Below are 17,558 nucleotides of genomic sequence, written 5' to 3' on the forward strand. Positions count from 1 at the left end.
GAAATTGTTAGAGTAGCATAATAGAGTTTTTTACAAACTCTATACTTATCCTTTTATATGGAATAAGAATTTGATTATAAAAACACAATATAATAACAACATAGAATGGTGATAGAGTATTGAAATAAAAAAAAATAAACATGATTAGATCTAACCATAATTTTTTTTTTTTTCACTTATTAGCCACTAATCATTTTAGTCCCCTTTGCCAACAAGCAAATTAGTATTAAAAAAATCTTCAATAAAACTTTGCAAATATATACACACACAAATCCAAACACAAATCCAAACACATTGATTCTACATTTCAAAATCATCAAAAACACACAGCGAATCTTTTCTATTTTTATCTTATACAATCCATCAAGGACCAAAATAAGCAACACCTATTAATAATCATACACCGATCTTAAATTAAAAGATTTAAACTCAGGCGTCCTCTCCGAGAGGGGCAGAGCGAAAGTTCGATTCTCAGTGTATACATCACTTACTCTCCACGCGACGACGGAGGAGCGAATCTTTTCGAAACTGGGCGAGCAAGAGTTCGAATCCCGTTGGTTGCAACTGCTCGCCTGCGCCACACCCCGTGAAGCCGGCGTAGCTCGTATGGCGATGAAGTGACAGCGTTGCCTCGCTCCGCTGAGAGCAGCTGATGATCCTTGGCAATCTGCACATTTCGTGATATATTCGCCGCTGTAGATTTGTCATCGGGGCCTGACTGTTCAGAATCACAATCTACAGAGGCCACCTGTTGCATTGCTGCAAGCGCCGGTGTTTTCAACGCAGAATCGCGCATTGTCTGTGAAAGTTGTGCTGTTGTGAGAGGATAGCAATGCTTATTCGAGTGGGAGAGGGCAGCTTAGTGAGTTTCGATTAGGGTTTTCGCTTCGTAGGTTGATGATCAGGCCCAGCTGGAGACAGGAAATGAAGAGCTGGGAGGTGGTGTGATGTGGGAGATTGGTGATTTGTGCAATTGAACTGGTGGGATGGAGTTGGGGGAGATTTGATGAGAGGGGTTTAGGGTTTACGAGGAGAATTGGGGTCGTTGCGATGTCGTGTCAATTGCAATCCGAGGTGGAGGGCTCGCTTTCCGAGTTTGTACACTTCCCTTCGGCAAGCACAGTTGTTGAGCTCCAGGGATACCACGGAAGGATGGGAGCGGTGCCTCCTCTTTCGTCTGCCTCAAGGGCACACACTCCCAGACCACCTTTCTTGCACGATGGAAGAAGCAGGCCACATTATATGCATGGTGGGGAGTTCGAAATGCCAGATTATGATTATGTTGCGCGCAGACACAGCTATGGTGATCACCTAAGATTGGATTCCGGCACTTTATTAGAGCGCTTATTGCTGCAAGAGCAGCAGAAGGCGCTGCAGATGGCGAGCCTCGTGCATTCACAAACTTCTGGGTGTCTTTCCGGATGCCATTCGTACTGGTTAAGTCAAAAGAGGCTGAATTATAAGGACTCCGATGATCGGCTAGCGGAGGATCGGAGACGTTGTTCTCGTAATTTTGGCGAGCTGCTTTCTAGGTCTGTGAATCCAGGTGCGAAAGCGGACACTATGGAATTCGCAGATGGAAGGTTCCGGCAGCCGCGTCCTGTAGAATCGATTGGGGGAGTAGGAGAACGTAGTGAAACCAGGAACTCTTTCGCTGAGGCAGAGCTCGAGCGCTTGATCTGCCAGGTACTTGGTCGCTGCCCCCACCTGCCGTCGAGGAAAAATCACTCAGTTGATAGAGGAAATAAGTTGACCTCTGTCGCAAATTCAATCTTGATTCTCCTACTCAATGTGGTAGGAATAGTCGCAGTTTTTTTATTTTCAAATATCTTTCTCACCTCTCCTTTTCTTTTGCAATGCACAGCGACATGCTTTGCCGCAAATCCTGTAGTTTAGCGCTCTGGGAATTAGAATGGGTAGTTGTTGCTCCAACGTTAAATAGTCCTGTTGGATGTATAATTGGAATGCGCTTGTATGTTTAGGATATGACGCACTGATTGAATCTAGTACATGCTGCTGATTGCAGACTGCAACTACTTCGAGGTTTTTTCACATCGTAGAGAATTAGGGGGATCCTGGTGATACACACGCGATTTCCACTACTTCACTCTTATCGGAATTATAGATTTCGTAATCCCCACAAGAAGTCGACTCGTCCTGTTAAAGAATAAATAGCGTGTTCGTAGTATACGAAACTGGGGTGGGTCGAAGATTCGTAGTCTTTTATTTGGTTTCAGGCGATCTGAAAGATATGAGTATGAAGTAGGTTGGTTGCTTGAACAACAATCAAACATTTGAATGTGACAAGACCGACTGATGGTGTCGAAGCTGCTCTTAACTTCCAGGGTAGACGAACATCATATCTAGTTTCCCACCCAGCGCTTTCAGATTCACAAGCAAGCCACCACATGCTCGATCAACAGCCTCATGTTGGAGCACAAGAGAGTTCTGCGCCAATGAATGGCTTTAGCGATGCTGATGCTAGAGTTCGACAAAGATGGTCTTGTCAACGACAGGCTTACTCGGGAGATGGCGCTGAGGAAAATTGCTGGCAGAGAGCAACTAAGTCTGTGTCAAGGGTTGGGCCAGCAAATCCAAGATTGCAGGTCTGTATCATCAAAGTGATTTTCATTTTATTTTGTCTAAGGCATTCTTTGGCAACTATGATCTCTGGCCATTCGATTGGAGTCGGAGACCTTAATGAGGTTTAGTGGCCTGTGTAGTAGAGCTATTAGCATTGTTTCGCAATTCATGAATGCATGGACGGTTCCGATCAGTTGTGTTTATATTGAACGTGAGAAACAAGGATCAAATATTGAAGTGCGTTTCTATGATTCATAAGCAAGAAAATTTATTCATTGTCTTCATGTCTTGTCTGCTCTCAATGGTTTCGCAGGACCGCGTGTCTTTGTCGGGTAGAGCAACAGGGCTATTGCCTACAGCTTTGGCCGAAACCCCTCATAGACCAGTCGTAGATTCCGGTCGCTCAACGCAGAGTACGCACACAGCTTCTCAAAATCCTCTTGGGATACCCGAGAACTCTTTGGAACCTTCTTACCAGGACAATGCAGTCCAGGAGGCGGCCACAGAGCGATTGATCACCCAAGGCCCGGTCTCGTTAACTGGCTGGTATATCATCAAGGTTGAAATTACCAATGTTGGCAGGTAATTACTCCTTTTCTATTGTATTTCATTCAAGAAAATGAATTCACTTGATTAATCCATTCCTTGAAAAGGAAACAGGGCGCAAAATTCATTGCTTCTCTACTTCGAATGTTTCTCACAACATATGTTAGTGATGTGCAAATTTTCTGACTTGTCGTGTTTTTGTTATCCCGATCAGGGTGGTCGAGACAAAAATTGCTGTAGGGGGTCGGCTCTTACAGAATGGAGAGCATGTCAAAACCAGGTGTATTGTGAATCGTGTGGATTTTCATCAGGTTGTTACGGAGGACGATATTGAAGTTTCTCTAGAGGGTAGCATGGACCTGGGGACTTCGATTGCAAACGGCTTCGCCCCTGGAATTGTTCAGTGCTTATCGAATGGTGGGTGCAGGAGCAGATTTGTCGTGGTAGGCATAATGTGCAGTCCGAGGAACTGCAAAATTTTGCACCCTTTGTGCATTGGTACATCCCTGTGTAGTTCATTGCGAAGGATCTCATGTTGCTCATGTGTGAATGAGACCCTTGTTTTCTATCGGCAGGTTTTCCCTACATGTGGAAGCAACTTTTGAGGGTGAGAACTGTTGGGTTGTCTTCTAGCTTGGCCGTAAGCGAGAGTATTGGAGGTCTTCATCCAGAAGCCTCTAAATGTGCCTCAGAGGACGAGAGTCAGGGTTTCGTTGATCTGAAAACCTCTGGAGTAATTCCAAAGGATATCTCAAACAGTTTAAAGCATTGCGAGAGTAACAGCCCTGTAGGTAAGATTTTTACACCCTTCAGTTTATTTTCGTTAGTGTCTCGTGCCTTCCTTGCACCATGTGAGCTGCGAGTAATCGTTTCACAATGTCTTTATTTTCATTTAATGTGCTCAGAGTGATTCATTGTAGTCGAGTTTTCCACAAGTACATGTATCGTAGTCATGACGAGGTGCTTCTGATGCAGCCGGTGTGAATGAGGAGGTTTCTGTGTGTATTACATCAGATGGAGTTGAGACAAAAGGAGTGGAAACAGAGGCAGTGGTCGTTACTTGGGCTGAAGCCTCAAACGCGTTTGATAGCGAACCAACAGAGCTAGAGGGGTTGGTCTCTGCTAGCTTTGAGACATCAAAGCTAGTTGGAATGGGGGCAATGAATTCAAAGGTAGCGGCCAGTGCAAGATTTGATGCAGCAAATGCAGTTGGAAGAGAGGTGGTTGAACCAGGAGGAGCGGCTACTGTACGAGCCGAAATGTCTAATTCAGTTGAGAGAGAAGCAGTGGAGCGAGAGAGAGTGGCCACTGCAAGGACCATTTCATCTAATGCAATTGATGAGAGCAATTCTCACGATATTACTCGTCCAACCAGCTGGGATTTTGTTCCAGGCAACGAAGCACCTGTCTCTGAATCTCTTTCAAAAGAAGCTGAGAGTGGATCGGTTTTAGATACGGCCTTTGTTACAGCACGAAGGGGTCGCAAGAATAAGAAAGGTTCTGCACAACCTGTTCGCAGTAGCAGACGGCATCAACAACAACAGTCAAGATCGACGAAATTATTGCAAACTCTGGTGGATTCTTCAGGCACTGCTCAAGTTGAACAGTTCACATCTGGTGTGGAGGTTACTAAAGAGATGTTTGGAGAGGAGGAACCTCGTAAAGTTGCCCTAGATTTTGAGCAAGACGCAACTGGAAGTAAAGAATTAACCACGATTAATAGTATTATTGAAGAAGTTTTGAATGATTTGCAGCAAGAGGATTTTGAAACTATAAATCAAGGTATCTGGGGTTTCTCTGAGTCAAAACTTGTACTTAGAAAGATTCTGATGATTAAGATTAGTGATGCCGATTCCAGTAATTTTGGTGAAGGATTAGCTTGTTATCAAGCCATTAATAAATCTGGGAACACAGTGTAGTCAGCTAATGTCGAGTATTCCATTATGGTGGATGTCAGGTGGAGATCTTAAGGCAGGTTGTTCGAGTATTTCTGCTCAACGGCAACCAACGGAAATGAAAAAATCAGGCCAGGTTCAAGATGTTGCTGTGAACTTGTTGAAAGACAGGTATGGTGTTGAGGCCCTTAAGTTGAACGAGAAAGGAGCTACCGAGGATGTGTTGGAAAGTGCAAAGGATAAAGAGACAACCTCTGCAGCCCTCCTCGAGTTGGAGAGTGAGAAGATTGAAGAGGTTACTCCTGCAGCTCCTTCCAAGTTGGGAAGTGAGGAGATGGAGGAATCAGCTCCTGTAACTCCTCCCGAGTTGCTTCTGAGCAAGGTGCAGTCGCGAGTCCATTTTCATGATAAACTTAGCTTTGAAGCTTTGCCACAAGCAAGCGAGGAATTACTGTTTCCCGAGGTCAATGTCCGTATAACACGGTCCTTAAAACGGCGACTGAGACAACCTGCGATTACAGATGCAAAACGATCAAGAAGACTTTCAAAACCAGAAGGCCAAAGTGCGAAATCTGTTACCTATCTCAGCTCTCCCCTTGAAGAGGGCCCAAGTACGGAACCAAATTCCAACCCTTCGGCTTCTCACCATGAGAACTTAACTTTGGAACCAATTTCCGATCCCGCGACACCCCTCCAAGAGGCGGTGAATGAGTTCTATCTTAGAGGACGACATCCTTACTCGAGTAGTGCAAAGGTTTCTAGGTGCTCAAATTGCAAGCGTCCATGCTCACCTCAGGCAATGGTCGACTATAAAACCAGTGTTGTGAGCTCAAAAGCAACTACTGAGCTCGTGGTGGAGAGAGCACTGAAGATGGAGCAGGAAGATTGTTCACCGTTGGAATTTCAGAACCCTGCAAAAACCTGTGGGACTACTTCATTGCCCGACAAAGACAAATCGGGAACCTCTTCTGGGAAACGTCGAAGTCATCACCCAAAGAAAGTCAAGTCTGCTAGCCAGCCTGCTAAAGGAACAATGACTAGGAGATCAAAGCTGGACGATTCAGGTGAGGGATCCAGTGCGGGTTGCAACCCAGTTTCAAGCAAGCGAAATAATCGTCGAACATCCATAATCCCCCCTCCACTTCCTCCTCCCCGTGTGGAAAACGGGTTGAAGAGTAAGGTTCCTGAAGCTTTCGGTTTGAAAACGTCTCGGTCAGGGCGGCTGCTGGTTCCTCCGCTCGCGTATTGGCGAAGCCAGACCATTGAATATGACAAAGACGGTGGAATTATTGCAATTTTTGACGGATTTCAATAAAATCCGGCCGATACTGGGTGTTTTAATTTCACCCCTCCTCAAGAGAAACGTGCAAAGAGGATACAAGAGGAACTTTGCAAGGCTGCAGGAACAGTCTTAAAATGGAAACAATAGAGCTACCTATGGAGACGTGACTAAGGATGTTGCAAGTCTAAAACTCGTGCAAATTTTGGATTCAGTGTCTAGTCTCGTTTTCTGAAATTTCTGCACATCCCTCGTTTGTAGTTCCATTGAGGTATATGCTCAAATCGATCTTGTGCTACGGCTGTGGATCCTCGAAAAATAAAGTAATCTATTCTTGGTCGTCGTGTGGCCCGGTGTGTTCTGGTGGCCTTTTACTTTGGCAGCTGTCTAGAATTGTTAAGAAGCCTAATTATAAGGAGCCTGTGCGGAGAATGTATAAAGGGGGGGGGGGGTGTGTCTAGAGCATTGCGTAGTCTGGTATGGTTTGGTGTGGTGGTGGGGCAGCTCTTGCTATCGCTGGCCTCGCATCAAGCGAAACCATGGAGATGGCGATGGCGATGCTCCGTAGCGGCGGCGGCGGCGGCTCTCTTGAAGGTAAGATTTCGATCGCATGGTTTGTCCGTCCGTCTGGGAGATCAATCCGCTCATGATTCCTCATGCGATGCTTCGACGCGTTGACCCCCCTCGACGTGGACGCGCCGTACTACTTGAGGGCCCCGCCGGAAGCCTCAGCGTCAGCGAATCGCGTGCGAGAGAATACGTAATTTGTTTTTAAGTGTATTTTGTGTTTCATTCCTTTCTCTTTCTTTTAGCGATTGTCAACACCTAGAGAAGTGTCGCGTCGGGTCGCTTCGCGAAGCTTGTCGCGACCCACTGGTCCCCCCCCCCCCCCGAGACCCCTTTCAAGTTTAACTCTCAGGGTCCAACTTAAGCCTAGTTTATAGGATTCTAGAAGTTGGTCTAGACAACACCCATGGAAAGGTCGGTTAAGGCACCACCTCGCAACTCCTTCGCCGACACACAGTCTGAGTGTAGACTATTTGCATCCGGAAGGTACTATCGAGGGTTGATGTCGTGGTTGCGAGCTCTATCAAGCGCGCAAGTGATACGCGATGGATGTAATTTTAGGCAAGGGAGGTCCTAGTCTTAGCGCTAAGATCTGCCGTGCGGTGAAATGCAGCGCCGCAGCAGCAGCAGGATGAGCCGTTCAAGTGCAAATTCTGCGGCAGGTCTTTCCGAAAGCATCAAGCCCTCGGAGGTCACATGAATGCTCATCAGGAGGGTAATGTTTTGGCTACACCAGTCTTTCCGTTTTATCTTTTTAAGAGTTCCTTTTCTTCCTGGTATATATATATTTTTTTTTTCTAACCTTTCTTCGCAATTCAGCGAGGGACAGAGAAAAGCTGGAAAAACTGCATGACAGGTTGTGCCGACCCAGGTATGCTTCGTCACATATCACGCATCACACATCACTCCGCTGTCTAATACTTACAGTTGAATCTCTCTCTCTCTCTCTATTTATACATACATATATATATATATGTGAATATATGAGTATATGAGGATATTTTTTTTAATATCTTGTATTTTCAGATTATTTCACTCTGAAAAACTTTACTAAATGTGGATGGATTTTGTGTAGGATAAATGGAGCACCCCTGAAGCCATTGTACCCAGAAGTGGTAATCATATTAAAACAAAAAAGAAAAGAAAAAGAAGTAACACTTGATGTTAATAAGTAAAACCCCCTTCTAATATGCAATACCTAAAGAGCTCTTTTAACTCTTTTTCGATTATAAATATATTGCTAGTTTGATTCATGTTGTTTTTTCTGCACAGAATGACAACCATTATGGCCCAGCCAATGAGATGCCGCCATATCAGATGCCAGCTCAGATTTCCATAGGGTACCCACCAGATCCTCCTATGCGTGCCAGCCACAACCGCGAGGGTCCCATGTTCCCCACATACGCGAACGCGTACCCAACTGCTGTGCCCTACGGCGTCCCTTATCAAGCGGCGACACCCCTCCTGGACAATTCCATGCGGAATCCGCCGGCTCTGAGCCCCCAAGGCCCTCGTCATCCCCTGGAGCCAGTTCGAAGCCAGCATCGAGCCAGTGCTTCTTCTCCCTTTGAAGCAGAGAGTGATTTTCAGTTTGGAAGGTTTTTTTCCCAAGAGGACTAGTTGGAAATACAATCCTTCCTCAACGGGTCATTCGGCTCAACGTAAGAAGCAGAAGAAGATTGTACAAAAACAAAAACAAAAAAAAGAAAAAAAAAACACAAGTGTATGTAGACGTATCAGGACACAAGGTTGGAGAGTAGAATTAGCTGTACAGATATTGCATTGTGTATGGGTTGGGGGAAGCTCTGTTTCGGCTTGAGCCGTAGTTTCTTTTCTTTTCTTTTCTTTTCCCGTCACCGTGTTCCACCTGCTACAAGATTTGGTGGCTTCACAGTTTTTAAAACTCGCTTTGTGTCGCACCATTATAGCAGGCTTGAGGACAGTACTAGTTGGGTGTATACAGAGGGGAGGAGGAGCCCAGTTGCTTGACTAGCCTACGGTACTTTGATGTTGTAGTAAAATAATCTATGGAATGATAGATGGTTTTGAGGAAATTCAATTTGCAGACATGGAGGGATGTGCTTCAATCCTCAGTGGGCTCAAAGCTGTTGTCGCCCCACCTCACATTGTATTTGGCAGCTAAATAGTGGGCACCTACTGGACCACGGCTACCATAGGGATATAGCTCTGGGGAGACCTTTCGGATCTCCAGCTCTTTGAGGAGTGGGGTAAACAATGACCACGCAGCATCTAGTTCGTCGCTTCTGATGAACAGCCTTCGCTCACCCTCAATAGCGTCCAGTATAAGCCGCTCATATGCATCAGGAATTTCCTTATCGTACCTGTCCACGAGTCACTCATATTCGTTTGCAAAACCAAAGCCTGTCTAAAAAAGATACAGAAATCGAAAAAGGTAAAAAAAGAAAAAGAAATACACAGCCACTTCTAAGCAGCATGAGAAAAATTGAAGAGGTGTTCAAAGCAGAATGAATATGCAAAGTGCATACCTTGCGGCATAATGTAAGTTGAGATTCGAACGGTCCAGTCTCATGCCTAGACCTGGCACTTTGTTGTTAATTTTCAGGTAGATAGCCTCATCAGGCTGCACACGGATCACCAACTCATTGGTTGCTTTGTCGAGATCTGTCCCAAAACTCCGCTTGTACAGGTTGCCCGGCACGTGCCTGAATTGCACTCGAATTTCGGCCCTACAAGAACCACCAATTTACATTGTAGTAACGTGCAAGCATCTATAAATAATTCACAGAGAAAAAACTTATTCATTGTAAACATTCTGGTGAGATTATGTTCTATTATATTTTGGAAGAAAATCAAAATATAGGAATCAGGAGCTGTTACCCTCTTTTGTGCAGAGCCTTGCCGGCCTTCATCAAAAATGGAACTCCATCCCAACGAGCATTATCAATAAAGAGAGCAGCTGCAGCAAATGTGGGTGTATTGCTGTTGTTCGGGACGGTTTTATCATCAATATAGGCAGGATACTTGACACCACCTCGGACGTGCCCCTTGTATTGACCTATTACCACATTAGCCATGTCGAGTTTTCTCATGGATCTAAGAACTTTCACCTGCACCCACAGAGCCTCTGTCAAAGCATGAAGCCCACTTCAAACACCACATAGGAACCAATCAACTAATGCGTAACACGATCCGTTTTCAGAAAAAATGACAAATGCGAACTTATCACCAAGAAGTCAGAAGACCACGGCAGGTGGAAGTACGTTGGTTCCTTGTAAGAACATTAGTTGAATCTAATTAACCGCAGCAGCTAGTAATACCAATTCAATATCATTTAAAGACGGCCTTGAATATCATAACCTGAACAAAACTAACAAAAGGAAATCATCCTTCTGGAAACTGGAAGAAGAAGAGAAAATACCTTCTCGTTTCGTATGTCTTCAGCATCCAGACTGACAGGAGGTTCCATCGCAAACAAAGCCAGAATCTGCAGAAGATGATTTTGCATAATATCCCGGATGATGCCGTAATTGTCAAAGTAGCTACACACATCAACGGAAACATGAATGATTAATGACCATTCACAACTTTCGCAGCTCACTTCCATAAACAACTGCTAATTCCAGGAGATCATTTTACGGTGCTTCTCTAAATTGGATCTACTCCTGATGAAATAGATATTATCATGAAACCATAACAATGAGCTTCGGTGACCAGAAATATAGATGAAAAATCCTGCTCTGTTATTCTTTAAGCAGTTGTTCTTACCCTCCGCGTCCTTCTGTTCCGAAGTCTTCAGAAAATATGAATTGGACGTTGCGGATGTATTGACGTGACCAGAGAGGCTCGAAGACAAGGTTCGAGAACCGCAGTACTGACAGATTCTCCACGAGCTCCTTTCCCAAATAATGATCGATTCTGAATGTGAAGACATATGTCAAAAGAGTAGGAAAACAGTACAGACGAATGTGAAATGCAATTTCCAAAAGCAAAAGACGAGCCAGAGCAAAATGCAGGTGAAGTAATGATCATGTAACCGTCAGATCTTATAAACATTGATCTCATTCTTTCACTTGAGTAACTATAAAACTGACCGATAAATTTGATCTTCATTTAAGTACTGCTTCAAACCCTTTGTGAGTTCTGCTGACGATTCTGAGTCCCGACCGAATGGCTTCTCTACGATGACGCGCGTCCAACCATTTTTGGAAGATGCAGCACTACTTGAAGATCGGGCCACATCAACAAAGATATCAGGGGGAATAGAGAGGTAAAATAACCTGTTCGCCACCCTGCCGCCCTGTCATAACAAACACGTCTCTAAGCTTAATTCCCCTTGAAACAAAAAACATTCGTTTCGAAGAAAAAAGTACGTTCTGCTGCTCTGAGGGGAATAGTAGTAGGATAATGCAAAAAATCACACGTGATAGTAGCAGTAGGAAGTGTAAACTAGAATCCCATTCTCGGCAAGTTACAAACCAGATAAACATCCCCGTAGACAAGAGTCACTGAAGCTCATCTCAAATTTCGAAACCCTGGAATAAAAAAGGTCTTGATACGTCACAGTTACAAAGCGCGCTGATGCATGCAAAAGTTTAAAGTTTGCATAGACAAAATGAGAGAAACAAACCTCATGTTCGTGCAGTTTTCTAGAAAGCTCACTAAAACTCTCCTCAGAACTGTACTGCCCAGAGTGATAGAAACACCGCTTCAAAAACTCCTCTTGCTTGTCTCCACAGTTTTCTCTATGAACAATCGAAAAGTCTAAATGTTAAAGGTATTCCTAACAACCAGACTTGAACATAACCACGTGCAGCACTTTCCTAAATACTGGAAAGGAATTAGAGAAAAACTGGTTGAAGAGAGGAAACCCTCATACAAAGAGCCTCCACCATCTTACTTTTGATCAATACGGCATGTGAGTGTTCCAGATATCAACTCTCGCAATTGTTCATCCGTCATCTTGCTCCGAGCAAATCCATATATGGTGAAATGCTGCAACAGTTAGGAAGTAATTCAGTGGATATGAGGTGGAAACAACAGACCCTAGGCGACTAAAACAAATTCTCTTAATGCGTAATTTTAAATGGAAAAAGAATTTCGTAATTATAATTTCGTAATTTCGTAATTCCCGTAGTGCGGTATCCATTCCAGAAACCTTGGGTAAGCAGCCTTCGTAGTAGAGAGCGAACAAAGCTGGGAAGATTTTTTTCTTCGCCAAGTCTCCCGAAGCACCCACAACAGTAATAGAAACAGTGGCCTCCGCAGAACCTTCACGCCCATTCAGAAAACCGGGCTTGGGAGACTCATCATCGGTTATCACGCGCTCAACGCTTTTGATCGTCCCATCATGTGGCGACTCCTGCGCAGGCTTCACGGCCTTTCCCCCTGTCCGTCAGAACACTACAATTAGAAGCAACTCCAGATCGCTCCGATCCAAAATCTTCCAGAAAAATCCATGGACTGAAACAAAGCGCATACTAAACCAAAAAAGAAAAAGAAAAACAACCAAGAAACTCTACTACCCTCACAATTCACAAACTAATTCACCCGAAAAAGAACACTACGCCAGCACCCCCACATTGCATTCTACACTTACCAGACACTCCAGCATGCACAGCAACCATCCGGTAACTCCTCCTAGTGGCACCCATCGAAACGGACGCCATATTCTCGGCCTTCCCCGACGTCAAGGTCAATGAGTCCAACCAGGAGCGGCCTTGCACACCTCGCAGACTGGCAGCTTGCTTGAGTGCCGCCATGGCGTATCAATCCCACTCAATTCAAAACAACTCTCAGCACCTCTCAACAACTCTCTCGTGTTGAGTCACAAATCCGATTCCTGAATCCACACTCGTCTGGGATCCCTCTAAAACCAAAGACAACCAACCCACTGAGCAAATTATCGGTTTAGCATGTGTCGTGGTGCCCGATGATGGCGTTGTAAGAAGGCACTGCAGTACATGTCTTTAGATGCAGTCGAGGAATGATGTGGGGATGCTTGATGTTGGACGATATGGGCATGTGATACCTTATTTCGAAAGTTCAGGGTTGGTCGTTTCGCCGCTACGCAGCAGCGACCTAGTGTGAGGGGTCTAGGGCCCCCTTGGTTGATGCGTGCGCGCTTGCGTCTTTGTCCTTCCCTGGCCTTTCGCCCTGCCTTGATTGTCTCACTGTTCTGTTCTGCCTAGGGCAACACTCCCAACCAGATGCTTCTTCGAGCACTCTCACCAAACGGAATCCTACTTGAAGGGTGCCCTTTCTCCGACTTGGTCGCCTGAAAGTCGCCACATCGTTCTGTCGACCTCTTTCAATGTGTTGGAAATGAACGAAGCACTTCCTCTCCTGTGTATCATCCAGCCCTGGATGTGAACGAACAGAGTTAGTTCATAGTCTCCTGGTTATGAAAGCCTAACTGCACAGTAAAACGCATTTTCACTACCGCACAGGACATTCGGAGTCACTATATATAACCAGCAACATGTAACACAAAAATCATCTTTTGGAATCAAGCTCTATTTATAACATGGTATCAGAGCGGCTCTGGTCATGATGAGAGGATAGACTGTGAGAGCTTTAGTGTACATCCAAAGATCAGCATAGGTATTATAGAGAGTACTGAGAAATTCTCCTTCTTCCTCTCTAGAATCGTGAGTTAATCAGAGGCAGCACTGTGGAGTACTGTAACAACTTTTTTTTTTCTTCAATAATATCACTAGAATTGTGAGGAAATCAGAGGCAACACTGAGGAGTAGTACTGCGAAACTCTGCCTCTCGCACCAAGATTGGCACTAGCATTGTAAATTAAGTCAAAGGCAGCACTGTAGAATCGTACTGCAAAACTCCTCTCTTACACTAAGATCGTGAGAAACAAGCTATCACAGACTGCACTACAGAAAGAGTACCATTGCGATACTCGTCTCTTGCACTACAACAATAGGATTGTAAGAAATACATAGCATCATGGCAAAACGTAGAGATTTGACGGTGGGCGAGTACAATAAACTAAAAGGACTTGGAAACTACCATGTTTAGAGACTAAAAATGCGGGCAATATTTCAGTGTGTAAACCTGTGGGAGGTCGTGGCAAGCGTAATCTTACCTACATCCTTTCCAGTGATATTACCTAGTGGGATGCATGTCACTGAACAACAGTTGCACGATTTAAAAACCACTGCTTGTAGAGCACTTACTATGTCTGTGGAAGATTCATTGGTTGACATTGTGGCAGAACATGAGGATCCTACAACAGCATGGGAAGCATTACGAGCATTATATCAGAATGGAGACCCATCCATGGTATTATTCGTAACAAATCAACTAAACCAAATCAAGCTCTCTGAGGAAGGGCTGATGGAAGACTATCTCAACAAGGCACGAGAATTAAAGAACAAACTTGCGGCACTAGGAGAGCTTGTGTCTGATCGTGTTCTTGTACAAGCGGTACTCAATGGACTGCCCCGATCTTACGAGTACATCATACCCACGCTAACACATAGTGCATTGTTTCCAACTTTTGACAGGATTAGTGTAGTGTTACTCACAGAACACCACCGACTGCAGCATCAAAAATTACACCTAGGCGATGAAGAGACTCTCTTAGTTCAATTCCGACGAGGATCTCAACTCTCTACACGAGGAGGAAGACACTTGTACAACTCAGGACGAGGTCGGGGATCTGCACATCATTCCTATAGAGGCAAACCATCAGAAACATTATGAGTACAAATGGCAAATGGACTCAGGGTGCTTTGTCTGCTGCAAGCCTGGCCACTACTCGCGAGACTGTCAAAACCGAAGAGGGTCACATGAGCCTTGCTATTGCAATCAAACCTTGTGGAGGATAAGAACCAAAAAAAAGAATCTGAAATTGAAACTATAGATGACGTACTAGAAGTAGCCTTTACTAAATTCCTAAACAATCTAGACAAAAGATGTAGTTGGAATATTCAGGGGCAACAAAACATGTTACTAGTTCAAAACAATGTCTAAACTTCATTGAAACTATGGAAAACAAAAACAAATCAGTAACCATTGCATTGTAGGAAGAGAGAAACACAATATTGAAGGAATAAGAGATGGTTACTAATGTACAAGAGAAGGACAAATAAAGTTGGATGATGTTCTTTATATATAGTCTCTGAAGAGAAATCTAATGTTGGTAGGCACGCTAACTAACAAAAGTAATTTGATTGTTTTCATCAAAGATAAATGTCTTGTTCTCAACAATGTGCATTATAGATGGATAATAGGTTTTGGCAATAGAGATCATGCAAATGGTTTACAAAGAATGGGAGAACAACCTCTATATAGTGTAAATGCTATAAGATACAATGATGGGATCAAATTATAGCATTGCAGATATGGGTACTAAAGCTATCCAAATTTACATCATTTTTATGTAAAACATAGAATTGTTGGTCTATCAAAATTAGATCTCATCAATGACACTTGCCATAATTGCTTAATTAGTTATCAAAGAAGAAAAAGTTTTCTTATCAAAAGTACATAAGAACTGACCATGTATTAGAACTTGTCTATTTAGATGTGATGGGACTACTCTTTAAAGAATTTTTAAGCAGTTCAAGACTTTTTGTCATATTTATTCATGATCATTTTAAAAAAAATAAATTTATTTTTTAAAAACAAAAAGAGAAGTATTTGACAAACTCAAAATCTTTAAAGAAAAAAAAAAGAAAAAAAAAGAAAAAAAAAACTCAAGATCCTTAAAATAATAGAGGTAGAGAATTCTTGTCAAAAAAATTCAATGACTATTGCAATACAATTGGAATTTGCAAGCAACTTATATAACCTCAAATTCTATAGTAAAATAGAGTTGCAAAAAGGCAAAATCAAACATTGGTAGAAAAAACAAGGAGCATGGTGTTTGAAGGAGGCATACATAATTTTCTCTAGTCAAAAGTCATAAATACAACCAATTATCTTATAAATCATGATTCCATATAAGAAAATCATGGAGTTATTCATGAACAAAAGTACACAAAGAAAAAACCAAATTTAAGTAATCTCAAAGTCTTTGATTGTATTTATTATTTCCATATATTAAAGGAAGAAAGAAACAAACTAAAAAGAAAAAGTAGAGAACACTTGTTTGTAGGATATAATCATCTCACCAAAGTTTATAGAGTATACAAACTTGAAAAGACAAAAGCTCTTCATAACATAAGATGCTATATTTAATGAAAACCATATTATATATCATCACCTGAAACAAAGATAATTGATAGAAGACAAATCCTTTCACTTTTGACTACCATTTTTTTACCAACAATTACAAAATTAGAAAATAATTAGTTAATTTTAGCAATGATCAGATCCACAAAGAAGGCCTATACTCTCCAAACAAATAGTTGCACCCTACACTATCTAAAACCACTTTGGACTTAATCAATCAAGGTAGTAGAAACTTGATTCAAAATAGCACATCACCACAAATAGTAACTTTGATGAAACTCTTTTCTCCAAACAATATCACAAGAAATAAAGAGGGGGAAAAATATCATCAATAAACTGATATCCAATGTAATATTGACGGCCTTCCATATGACTTAAGGATCACCTCACCTTTTTCATTAAAATTACTGACAAAGAAGAATCTACAAACTACAATGAGGCTATCATCAACAAAACATGATAAAAGACAATTGTAAAGGAAGTACGTTCTATCCACAAAAATGGAGTCAAGGAAGTAAGAGATCTATGAGAAAAAAAAAAAAAAAAAAAAAAAAAAAAAAAACTATAATAGCAAAATGGATTTTCAAAATCAAAAGAAATGTACAAGGAAAAATCATCAAATAAAAGAATTGAATAGTTATTTGGCACTTTCAACAAATTAAAGGGGTGGATTTTAATAAGACCTTCATCCTAGTAGTTTGCTAGAGTATAATCTGCACCACCATCGCCCTTGGTATATGAAAGGAATGGAAAATCAATTAATTTGATATTATGTCCACATTTTTGAAAAGAATAATGGAAAAAGAAGTGATATCAAATGGTTTTAGGAGCAAGGACTCAATGAAAAAGATTGCTTAGCTAAACATGCCTTGTATGGGTTGCTCCAAGCTTCTTGTATATAATATAGCCACATACATGCTTATCTCACAAGAAATCTAAATTTGCAAAAGAACGCCTTCAATCCAAATCTCTACTTTTTCATCATGTACAAGAAATATACAATGGTTTTTTTCTATGTGGATGATTTATAATTGGTGACAATTATGATAAAATTGATAAAATAAAGATATTGCTCTAAATAAAATTTAAGACGATCAGCTTTAAAAATAAGATACTTTATCTATAAATAGAATTAATATGTATATACAAAAGTATTTATTTTTTTATTAATGTCGATATTTCTTGAATCTTCTAAAAAAGTATGATATTGAAAATTATAATTTGCTCAAGGTTTTGACAAGTTTAGATATTCACCTCTAAATAGAGATGAATTTTCTTTTCACTACTCTCAAGTTATATCAAAGTATGATGGACAGCCTAATCTGGGCCGCAAATACAAGGCTTAATTCATCACTTGCAATAAAAGGTGTGAATAAATACCTCATCCAACCACAAAAGACCCACATGAAAGCAATAAGAAACATATTTTGATATATTAAGGAAACTCTAAATTGTGCTCTATTCTATAAATACAAAGATACAAGACCTTTGATCTCTTATGCAAACATTGTTGT

General features: G+C 42.1%; 3 protein-coding genes across 4 annotated transcripts; 2 read left to right on the top strand and 1 right to left on the bottom strand.

The window, feature by feature from the left end:
• The first annotated feature begins 642 nt into the window (after positions 1-642).
• On the top strand, positions 643-6,642 carry LOC112287638 (uncharacterized). 2 transcript variants are annotated; one of them, XM_024530846.3, is made up of 7 exons: positions 643-1,686; positions 2,346-2,606; positions 2,897-3,165; positions 3,344-3,546; positions 3,705-3,920; positions 4,105-4,911; positions 5,087-6,642. In XM_024530846.3, the coding sequence occupies exons 1-7, from the start codon at positions 1,051-1,053 to the stop codon at positions 6,337-6,339; spliced, it is 3,645 nt and encodes a 1,214-aa protein (XP_024386614.1). In that variant the 5' UTR covers positions 643-1,050; the 3' UTR covers positions 6,340-6,642. The 2 variants fall into 2 exon arrangements, with proteins under 2 accessions (XP_024386614.1, XP_090109554.1); XM_090253428.1 differs by having other exon boundaries at positions 919-1,686; positions 4,105-4,827.
• Positions 6,635-8,924, top strand: LOC112287640 (uncharacterized). Its single transcript, XM_024530850.3, has 5 exons — positions 6,635-6,897; positions 7,484-7,585; positions 7,690-7,741; positions 7,946-7,985; positions 8,143-8,924. Exons 1-5 carry the CDS (start codon positions 6,783-6,785, stop codon positions 8,488-8,490), a joined length of 657 nt encoding a protein of 218 aa, XP_024386618.1. The 5' UTR covers positions 6,635-6,782; the 3' UTR covers positions 8,491-8,924.
• Positions 8,599-13,131, bottom strand: LOC112287639 (glucose-6-phosphate 1-dehydrogenase 2, chloroplastic). Its single transcript, XM_024530849.3, has 10 exons — positions 12,449-13,131; positions 12,008-12,237; positions 11,750-11,844; positions 11,480-11,594; positions 10,944-11,149; positions 10,618-10,767; positions 10,271-10,391; positions 9,730-9,959; positions 9,378-9,578; positions 8,599-9,212 (listed from the first exon to the last, which is right to left on the bottom strand). Exons 1-10 carry the CDS (start codon positions 12,609-12,611, stop codon positions 8,954-8,956), a joined length of 1,770 nt encoding a protein of 589 aa, XP_024386617.1. The 5' UTR covers positions 12,612-13,131; the 3' UTR covers positions 8,599-8,953.
• Between the last annotated feature and the right edge of the window lie 4,427 nt (positions 13,132-17,558).

Source organism: Physcomitrium patens, chromosome 10, assembly GCF_059467195.1.
Source record: "Physcomitrium patens ecotype Gransden chromosome 10, ASM5946719v1, whole genome shotgun sequence".
In the NCBI taxonomy this organism is placed as follows: Eukaryota; Viridiplantae; Streptophyta; class Bryopsida; order Funariales; family Funariaceae; genus Physcomitrium; species Physcomitrium patens.

Bases quoted from the DNA above. Each gene is read 5' to 3' on its own strand.
- LOC112287640 (XM_024530850.3), top strand. From the start codon at position 6,783: ATGGTTTGGTGTGGTGGTGGGGCAGCTCTTGCTATCGCTGGCCTCGCA. The intron at 6,898-7,483 runs GTAAGATTTCGA...GGTGAAATGCAG, and splicing joins CGGCGGCGGCTCTCTTGAAG to CGCCGCAGCAGCAGCAGGAT. The intron at 7,586-7,689 runs GTAATGTTTTGG...TTCGCAATTCAG, and splicing joins CATGAATGCTCATCAGGAGG to CGAGGGACAGAGAAAAGCTG.
- LOC112287639 (XM_024530849.3), bottom strand. From the start codon at position 12,611: ATGGCGGCACTCAAGCAAGCTGCCAGTCTGCGAGGTGTGCAAGGCCGC. The intron at 11,595-11,749 runs GTAAGATGGTGG...GATTGTTCATAG, and splicing joins ACATGCCGTATTGATCAAAA to AGAAAACTGTGGAGACAAGC. The intron at 10,392-10,617 runs GTAAGAACAACT...TGATGTGTGTAG, and splicing joins GGAACAGAAGGACGCGGAGG to CTACTTTGACAATTACGGCA.
- LOC112287638 (XM_024530846.3), top strand. From the start codon at position 1,051: ATGTCGTGTCAATTGCAATCCGAGGTGGAGGGCTCGCTTTCCGAGTTT. The intron at 3,166-3,343 runs GTAATTACTCCT...TATCCCGATCAG, and splicing joins GAAATTACCAATGTTGGCAG to GGTGGTCGAGACAAAAATTG. The intron at 4,912-5,086 runs GTATCTGGGGTT...GGTGGATGTCAG, and splicing joins TTTTGAAACTATAAATCAAG to GTGGAGATCTTAAGGCAGGT.